Raw genomic sequence first — 10011 nt, 5'->3', positions numbered from 1 at the left:
AACAAACAGAGTGTGGCAGAGACTTGAAAAGCAATGGATGCAATTTATTACTTTGAGGGCTCATATTAAGGCAACTAATTTTTCAAAGCTTGTTGGAAGAACACTGATTCATAATGCCTGAGTTCTTTATTTTTTCTATGGTCTAGTATTAGCAACATGAAATAGGTTATCAGAAAACTCCAATTCAATTCCGTTTTGTCCAAGAACCTGAGGTAACTCATTGATTTCTCTCTTGCTTAGTCTATCCACTCACAAAACAAGACTGCCAACTCTGCCAAATAAACCAATTAATGAAACAATTCACTTCCTGAAGCCAGGGAAGGTGATTCTAGATAAGCAGGAGATGTTACCTTTAAAGTAGCCATAGTACTGGAGGTGACGGTACATAAAATTCTCATAGGGATCAGGAAGGGTCTGTGAAAGAAAAGGCCACGTCAATCAGGAAAAGTCTTTCAAGTGACACTGAACTGTTAACAAAAGCCACACAAGTTCTGTGGCAGAGGACAGACCTCAAGTTTTCTGTAAACAAAACTAGTGAAAGATATTTATGCAAATCATTCTATCTCGGGGATCAAGGTTTCCAACCGGAAAAGGGCTCCACCAGAAGCGACCTCGTGCTCCAGCTGCTAGCACTGGATGTCAGTGGCGTCCCTGGAGAGGGGTGTGTGCCTACCTCCCGCTTGAGCTCCGTTTCCAGTGCTGGGAACATGTTACTTCTGCATGGTACGCTGAAGCCCACTCAGCGATACTGTACGCAGCAGCAACTCGAGCCCAGTTTCCAAAAGGGTAGACGGATTACACAGCAGCAGCTACAAACCACAACAGGGCAGCTGAAAACACGGCCGATACCGCCATCCCTCCACTCCCACCCTACAGCTAGGTTCCGTCTCCTTAGGAAAGCCTGCGCGTCCGCCTGTCAAGACAGCCCCTCGGACAAACACCCAGCTGCGGGTGGGTCCCGCTGGAAGGCCCCGAGGCGCACCTGCGATCCGGAGGGCCGCAAGCCTTCCTGATTCCTCTGCTGGAGGTGCCAGGCCGCTCGCTGGCCCCATGCTTCTCGGTCCCTGAGGAGGGGGAATGCCACAACCTGGACGCCGCCGGAAACGGAAAAGACAGGGAGAAGAAAGGAGTCGTCTAGGGATGGATGTAAAAGAAAGGTCGGGAGAGTGGGTACTGAAAGCGGAATTCGGGTTCAGGGCTTCCTGGCTGCGGGGAGGAGTGGGGAAGGGCAGTTTCCTGAAGGGTCAGACGCAGGATTTCCCTGGAGCACAGAGCTAGGGGTGCGAGGGCCCCACGTCCCGGGCAACAGGGCTGGGCGCGGCTGCCGCGGCGACAGGAGAGCCCGGGCGAGGCCCGGGCAAGGCAAGCTCAGAGGCGCGGCCGGCCACTTAGCAGAGACGCTCGCAGCGTTCACCCGCCACAGCTTTCCGCGAGGGGGCCAGTAGCCTAGCAACCGCGTGGAGGGAGCGGAAGCAGGGCGGGGCGGTCGGATGTTCCGGGGGGCCCAGGCCCCGCCCCCAAGAGGCGGATGTGGGTAGGGGAAACCAGGGTCTGGCAACCGTTAAGCTATTGGGGTTTTAAATCTGGGAAAAATCGACGGCCAGCATCGCAGAACAGTTTCATTCATTCCTTTCATATAGTACTGCAGCTCCACTCTGTGGAATTGAAATTGAACTGATGTGTACAAGACCATTAGCCCTCAACCTATTTTCAGGCTTGTTTGGGGTTCTATAGCATAGTAATGCATTTACATTTCCTCTCTCCTTTCACGTTATAGTGCCTCCACCTCATAGGCCGAATTGAAATAACCTTCTATGAGACCAAGTGTATGTGACCTGCTGTATGGAGAGTGAACTTACTCTAAATTTTCACCCAAATCACAATTAAGAAAAAAAAAATTCAAAATTAAAGACAAATCCAAGAAATAAAAAAGTTAAAGCCACACATTCTGAGTATCAAGCTGGCAAATTTACAAAAAGTCCCATTGAGAAAAACACTGGTGCTGTGCAGCAATTCCTCCAAGTCTGGGACACGTAGGTGACAGTGAAGGCTGGAATGGCTAGTTGACAGCCTTTCATTTCATTTGCAGCAAATTACTCTTTGGAAATAACCAGAAAACAATTAAGCACAAAATGGTCACCCCTTTAGCATAATGACAAAATCCAACATGTTATCCATGCTTGGTAAAGTGCAGGGTCAGTAAAAAGGGGAAGAACTTCAACAGATGGATTGATACAGGGACTGCAATGATGGCCTCAAGCAAAGCTAGGATCGTGAGGATGGTGAGTGACTGAGCACCGCTTTCATTCTGATGTACACAGGCTCGCTGTGAGTCAGAGACAACTTCATGGCATCTAACAACATATGACAAGAGTCAGTGTTCCAACTGTTGTCTTTGCTTAACTTTCTTTATATAATGCTAAGTATGTATTAACTTTTATAATCAGAAGAAGCTATACTTTCTCAAAATGTTAACCCCATTCCATTATTTCTAGGATTTAATGTTTTAGATAGGGTAGTGCCCTCAGGCATTTGTTAACCAGAAGGTTGGCAGTTCAAGCCCACCAGCCACCCTTCAGAAGGAAGGTTGGCTACTTCCGTAGTGATACTGCCTCAGAAACCCAAGGAGGTGTTGCTATGAGTCAGACCCAACTCCACAGCAGTGGCTGCGTTTTGCATCAAATCAAACCCCCACTGCCATTGAGTCCATTCCGACTCACAGCAACCTCCAATGGGTTTCCAAGGCAGTACATTTTTACAGAAGTAGATTGCCCAGTCTTCCTTTCATGGAGTGGCTGGTAGGTTTAAACTGCCACCCTTTTGGTTAGCAGTCAAATGCTTTCAGCACTGTGCCACCAGACCCTTTCGATAGGGCATAAGCTCCAAAAATTTAGGTCACACAACACTACCTGGTACAAGAAGCCTGTTTTCATTCCTTTCAAGCTCAAGATCCTACTGCCATTTCTCTTCCTGAAAGCTGTTCATCATTGTTTGCACATACCTTGTACAGCATTTGATTAGAAAAAACAAGTTGCTAACCAATCAGAAGTATAAAAAAGCTTTATTAGTGTATATATACAAATTTACAAGGCCCAAAACTGGAGAAATACAAACAGCTTTAAAACACAAGTTGCCTTTTCTTCAGTTTAAAGTGACTTTTACCTGATTGTGATACAATAGGAAGTACAGAAGAGTAAACTGCTTTTTAAATACTGGAATTTTATGGAGAATATAGTCACACATAGAAGGGAGATGAATTTTGGAACAGACAACAGAGATACATTAATACATACAGTGGCTCTTGTTACATTTACTGCCACCTACTTGGGGAAACTCTCAAAAATCAAGGACATGAACACCTACTGTTATCTGTATTAAAATTTAAATATGCCACCCATTTATCATGTGAAATGACTGAGAAAAACCTGAAGTGTGTGGCCATTTGTCAGCAAAGGTTGACAGATCTCAGCACTTTAGGGGCAGGAGACTTTAGGGGAAAAGAGGTCAGAGAAAGATCCCAAGAATCCAAGTTTCACGAGGTGTAATACAGAGCTGCCTTCCCAATCGCACTTGTTCTGGAGTAGAAGTTAGTGAGAGTGCCACCAAGAACTAAATGAGCCTCTAGGCAGGACAACCTTTCACTCTGTCAGCGAGTCCTTCACAGAGCTGACATACTCATGGGCCACATGTTTAAATCGATGAGGTTGATACACCGAATATGCTGAACTTCCCAGTATGAAAATAAAGGTAAGCAGGTGAAAGCAATGCCAATTACCTCATCCTTCAGCAAAACCGAAAAATAACATTTCACAAATGTGAAAACTTGGTATGGATATGCTCTTGCCCAGGAAATTCAAATGTTCTCCCCAGTAACATTTACAGTTTGACAATACTAAAACTGGTTAAGGCTCTGAACTGAACACAAAACAAAACAAATACTAAAAATAAAAAAATTTTTTCATAAAAAAAAAAAAACCACATTATGTGTTTGGAGCCATTTTCCTTCTCTTCAGTCTTGCGCGCCAATCCTCTGGAAGGGCTTCGAAATTAGCATTCCTTTCTGCCATGCCACTGTGAAGAAAGAATGGAGATTATTTCACTGAAAAGCAAAAATAAAAGTTCCCTCCCTAGCAGAAAAAAGCTTGAACAGAAAAGCTATCATATCACATCTATATTCATAAAAATGTTCACGTTTCTTAGCTAAATACCAGCACATTTATCAAATTTCTTAATTCTGAGGGATCAACCAAGACACTCTATAAAAAAAACTCAAGCTCACTTCGGTTGAGTCGATCCCGACTCAGAGCAACCCCTCCCTGGGTTTCCGAGGCGGTATCTCTATGGAAGGAGATTGCCCAGTCTTACTTCCATGGAGTGGCTGGTGGGTTTGAACCACCAACCTTCTCGTAAGCAGTCAAATGCCTTAGGCACTAGACCACCAGAGCTCCCCAACACTCTATACTCTTTATAATTTTATATACGCATAAATGTACATTTATTTATGTATACATGGCTCCAATAACCATTAAAGCCACACTGAAAGAATAAAGTATGTTCTCGTAAAAGTTTCTCTTAGCAGTCAGATGCCTCAGTCACTTCGCCACCAGAGCTGGTGGGTCAGCAGAAAAGACGACGACCCTCAACAGATGGACTGACACAGTGGCTGCCATGACCGGCTCGAGTACAGCTAGGACTGTGAGGAAGGTGCACAACCAGGTAGTGTTTCATTCTGTTGGACACAGGCTCGCTATGGGTTGGAGCCGACTTGATGGCACCTAACAATAACCTTCAAAACTACGGGAGCCCTGATGGTGCAGTGGTTAAGCACTCGGCTGTCAATTGATAGTAGGTGGTTTGAACCCAGCAGCTGCTCTGTGGGACAATGAGGAAGCAGACTGCTTTTGTAAAGATTTACAGCCTTGGAAACCCCATGGAGGAGTTCTACTCTGTCTTTCTGGGACACTATGAGTCAGATCAACGCAATGGCAGAGGTATTTTTTTGTTTGTTTTTTTTTTTTAAACAACAAAAACAATAAACTCTCAAAACTAGGAAACTATGGAAATTTAGGTTTGGTATGTTTACTTGTTAAAATCTCTAACATAGTTTTCTTCTTAAGCCTTTGTATCGTTACTTCCATAAATGATTTGTAAAGTAAATTTATTAAAAAGACAGGGTCCATCAGATCTAAACATAAATGGTGATGACTATTTTTCCAGGTACATAGAGGATTAAGACAGTCCTCCACCTAACAGACTATCAGTGGAAGTAAGCATTATACCTCTGATATTTACAGTTTGAAAAAAGGATAGATCATGATGTTTATAGGGAAATAAATACTTCTATGAATTAAAATTCAGGTGAATATGGCTTATAGAAGAGTAGCGAAAACTAACTAAGGGCTGTGATTTTAAGAGTATGACTGCTCTACAATGACGACAACCACCACAATTCACACCAGTCTGTGATCATTTTGTTTACCTGACCAGCTGCTGCTGTTTCCACTCTTCTATTCGCTTCTGTGCGGTGGATTCCCGGTCCTCTTCACTGGAACTGGAGTTTTCCTCTTCATCTAACTCACGCTGGATACTCTGCCACTTTTTTACCAGAGATGGCATTTTGGTTTTACTCTTCTTTGCCTGTTAACAATGATTGAAGAGGGAATGCACTACATAAAAACAGGAGAGCAGAAAAATGCAACCTTCTGGCATGGGAGGTTGTGATCTAGGAAAAACGCTAGTTCTAAGGCATAAAAACCAAACCAAACCAAACTCATTGCCATTGAGTTGGTTCCGATTCTACCGACTCCTCTTTGGGTTTCCGAGGCAGTATCTCTACAGAAGTAGAGTGCCCAGTCTTCCTTCCAACAAAGGCATTAAGTTTGACTTTAAAATCAAAACAAAAAATGAATACCACTCTAAGTTGTTTGTTGGAAATTTTTACCAACTATAAACCAAAAGCTTAGTTAAAAATACAAAGAACTATATGTATTTTAAGGAGCTCTAGTGGTGTAGTGCCTAAGGCATTTGACTGCTAACCAGAAGGAAGACTGGCCAATCCTCTTTTGTAAAGATTTATCACCTTAGAAACTCAATGGGAGTCGCTGTGAGTCAGAATCGACTCAATTACAATGATTTTTTTTTTTTTTTAAATACATGTATTTTATATAATTAAAGAAGTTTCATTTAGTCTCCCTAGCCTCTGGTAGCATAGTGCCTAAGGCACTTGACTGCTAACCAGAAGGCTGGCGGTTCAAACCCACCAGCCACTCCTCGGAAGGAAGGCTGGGCAATCCTACTTCTGTAGTGATACTGCCTCAGAAACCCAAGGAGGGGTCGCTATGAGTCGGGGCCGACTCGACGGCAAACAACAACAACAACAACAAGTCCATAAAATACAAAAGTGCTGCCCTTATGCCATCTCCTCAGAATTATAGTGTTCCCTTTTACAAATTTTAAATAGACATGATGTTCACATGAACTGAAAAACAAGAGCCAACTGTTTCTGGAAAGAGTAACGAAATCCATGACAACTATTAAAGAGGAAGGAAGCAAAACCCTTTTCTGTCCTTACATTGCTTATTTTTCTTTATTGCCTTTCAAAATCACCTAACATATATTTATTTGCTTATTTATCTCCCCTCCTTACTCCTTGCTAAAAAGGAAGCTCTACAAAACAGATTTTATGCTATTTACTACCGAATCCCAAACTTGTAGGAAGAGTGCCTGACACAGTAGTTTTTATCTCAGGGCTGTTTGCTTCGAGACTCCACCAAGTTATTCTGTAAGCGGGAGCAAATGGTAGTTGTGACTGGGTGCTACGTGCATGTAAGGACTGGGGATCAGGATCAAAGGTGCTTTTCCTGGCTGTACTTGAGATAGAGTTCTTGGATAACATCCCCTAACACTTGAGAAAATAAATTTAACATCTTCAGCCTTTTACATTATTTGGTTTTCTGCCCAATATCCTGTTTGTACTCCATTGAGTTCTTCACTTTCTGGGAAATGCCCATCAGTAATACTCAGATCTTCAGCTCCACATACAACCCATACTCTATCCTGTCATTTCACCTGTGGTGCAACCTGACGCATTACACACACACATCCCTCCGACAAGCTCCAGCATAGCCCCTCTGAGTTAGCATGGGACTGACTGAGTTAAGGTAAGTTAAAATAGTAATAGTCATGTGAGCACATCAAGTACCCTCAACTTAACATCTGCAAACAGATTAAAAAGGACAGATCCAGATAGAGTCACTATTGTTTCACTGTGACTTCTGAAGGGCTTGGTAAATTTTTGTGGGAAAATACAATTAGAAATTATTCATTGCCTATTGTAATCAAAAACAGCCATGGTGGCCCAACAGTTAAGCGCCAGGATGTTAACTAAAAAGTTTCAGGTTAGCTCTGCAGGAGAAAGACCTATAAAGATTACAGCCTAGAAAACCCTGTGGGCCAGTTCTACTCTGGCACATGTGTCAAAATGGACTTGATGGCACCCAGCAAGACCGTCTTCAAAACCATGGATCCAAAGAGTTGCATGGGACTTTGAGCACATTTTTAATAGCAATTGGAGGAATAAAGATTAAATGACTAGAAACTCCTTTCTTCTAGTAAGTGGCCCATGAAACTCTAGCAAAAATTGAAAATATGCATTGGTCTCAAATACTTACACTTCTAAGACATTAATAATATATTTTCTGTTCTTTAACAATGGCCTCTAACAGCTGAACTATTAGGTATGTCTATGCAGCAGGGAGGAGCTCTGGTAGCATAGTGCCTAAGGCACTTGACTGCTCACCAGAAGGCTGGTGGTTCAAACCCACCAGTCACTCCTCGGAAGGAAGGTTGGGTAATCCTACTTCCGTAGTGATACTGCCTCGGAAACCCAAGGAGGGGTCACTATGAGTCGGGGCCGATTCGACGGCAAACAACAACAACAACATGCAGCAGGGAGTGTAAACAAGATCATGTAGAGGGTTGGCAGACAATGGTTCTACAAGTGTATTTGTATGTTCTGTAAGAAATCCCAGGTATATAGTAGAGATGACAAGGGACAAGGTTGTAGTCACTTCCTGGTCACAGCCAGCTACCCAGAGGGAGTGAGGAGCTGAACCTGTGGGCTCGGGGCCATAGTTATAGGGGACATCAAGCTCAACTGGCATACTACACAAAACATTGTTCCACCTCCTACTTTGGCGAATAGCGACTAGGATCTTAAAAGCTCACAAGCAGCCATCTAGATGCAACGATGGGTCTCTCCTTGTCCAGAGCAAAGAAGAATGAAGAAAACCAAAGATTCATGGAAACAATTAATCCTAGTGACTGGTACACCATGCGATCCGCAGCCTATATGACTATGAGACCAGAAGAACTAGATGGTAGCTGGCTACCACTGTCAACCACTCGGAGGAAGATCTATGTAGGAGATCCTGGATAGAGAGGGAGAACAATGTGGAACAAAACTCAAAATCATTTGGAGGAAAAAAAAGGGGTGGGGGGGACCAGGTTTGCTGGTCTGATAGAGCCTGGTGGAACCACTGAAACTATGGCCCCTAGCTGCCCTTCAGGTCTGGAACTGAAACCACACCTGTGGCTTCCAGCCAAACAAAAGACCGGCATAGGAGGTGAACATTTACCTGAGGTAGATATACTTCTTGGAGAGAACAATCATGGGAGAAGGAAGGGCTGTTTATGCACAGGGAGACGGCTCAGAGGGCAGGAGGGCATGGAGGGATGGACACAGGGAAGAGGTAACTATCGGGAGGAAGTGGGAGGGGAGCTGTTGCATTGTGGTAAGTTGTAGTCAATGTCATGACACAAAGTGTATATGAACTGCTTGCTGTATAGAAAGTGAATTTGCTCTCTAAACTTTCACCCAAATCTCTCTCTCTTTCACACACACACACACACACACACACACACAGGCTTATAACAACAAAAAGATGGCATATGATGCATGCAATGGACTATTACTCAGCTACAAAAAGGAGTGAAGTACTGATAGTGTGGCTGGATTTTGAAAACATTATGCTAAATGAAGTAAGTCAGACACAAAAGGTCACACAGCGTATGATTTCATTTATATGATATCCAGAATAAGCAACTGTAGAGATAGAAAGCAGACTGGTGGATGACGGGGGACGGAGACAGATTACTTAATGGGTACTGGGTTTTCTTCTGGGGTGATGAAAATTAGTTAGAATTAGATGGAGGTGGCAGTTGTACAACAGCATGAATGTAATGAATGCCAATGAACTGTACAGTTTAAAATGTTAAATTTTGTTATGTGAATTACACCCTAACATTTTAAATTTCAAACAAACAAACAAACAAACCCAGATATCCTATACCTTATCTTTCTTCCCTTTTTTGGTCTTCTCAGGTGGTGGGATTTTGGGAGCTGGTGGTGGCGGTGGTGGAGGTGGAGGCGGAGGAGGAGGAGGTTCTAGCATGGTGTTGGCAGGCACAGCACCTCGAGCCTGAACTGGCTGCAGTGTGGTAGCAGTCATTCCAATTGGGACAGAGCATTCAGCATAGCTCATCATTGCAGATGCTGTTCCAAGTCCTAGGTAATTCGCCTGCAGGCTCATTCCCCTGGCCTGCTGACCCATTCCTGCTGCTGAGTGACTAACTGTCATTGCTGTGTGTCCAATCCCTGCAGCCTGGTTACTGATGCCCGCTCCTGTTGCCTGCTGACCTAATACAAAAAACAAAATGACACTATTAAAAAAGGACAGGGCCACAAGATCCCAAACAAGGAAAAGAAGAAAGAGGGAATTAGAGGTTACATCATCTACAAAAAGATTTTAACATGCTTTTTTCCTTAAAAAATACAGCTACATTTGGCCAGAAACAAATTACTAATTTCTAAATACTTTAGCACAAAGGTACTTCAACATCTAAACCACTCATGTATATAAATGCCATGGAAAGGATCTGGAAGAATACACGCCAAACTGGTAACAGCAGCTTTTAGAAAGAGAAAGGAATGCACGTAAATAGCTGTTGCAA

At 43.3% G+C, this 10011-nt stretch overlaps 2 protein-coding genes across 2 annotated transcripts in view; both read right to left on the bottom strand.

The window, feature by feature from the left end:
* Nucleotides 1-709, bottom strand: part of AGBL2 (AGBL carboxypeptidase 2) — a 41778-nt gene extending 41069 nt beyond the window's left edge. The window contains exons 1-2 of the mRNA XM_042783383.1: nucleotides 674-709; nucleotides 351-414 (exon numbers count right to left, since the gene is read on the bottom strand). Of these exons, the coding sequence (XP_042639317.1) occupies nucleotides 351-414; nucleotides 674-709 (100 nt within the window). The remainder of the gene's footprint in view (nucleotides 1-350; nucleotides 415-673) is intronic.
* A 3271-nt stretch (nucleotides 710-3980) lies between these two features.
* Nucleotides 3981-10011, bottom strand: part of FNBP4 (formin binding protein 4) — a 41340-nt gene continuing 35309 nt past the window's right edge. The window contains exons 15-17 of the mRNA XM_042783384.1: nucleotides 9351-9697; nucleotides 5480-5637; nucleotides 3981-4071 (exon numbers count right to left, since the gene is read on the bottom strand). Of these exons, the coding sequence (XP_042639318.1) occupies nucleotides 3981-4071; nucleotides 5480-5637; nucleotides 9351-9697 (596 nt within the window). The remainder of the gene's footprint in view (nucleotides 4072-5479; nucleotides 5638-9350; nucleotides 9698-10011) is intronic.

The sequence above is a fragment of the Orycteropus afer genome, unplaced genomic scaffold, assembly GCF_000298275.1.
Source record: "Orycteropus afer afer isolate SDZICR_OR568_19922 unplaced genomic scaffold, OryAfe1.0 scaffold00997, whole genome shotgun sequence".
NCBI classification, from domain to species: Eukaryota; Metazoa; Chordata; class Mammalia; order Tubulidentata; family Orycteropodidae; genus Orycteropus; species Orycteropus afer.
This window is presented reverse-complemented; position numbering and strand designations above follow the sequence as displayed.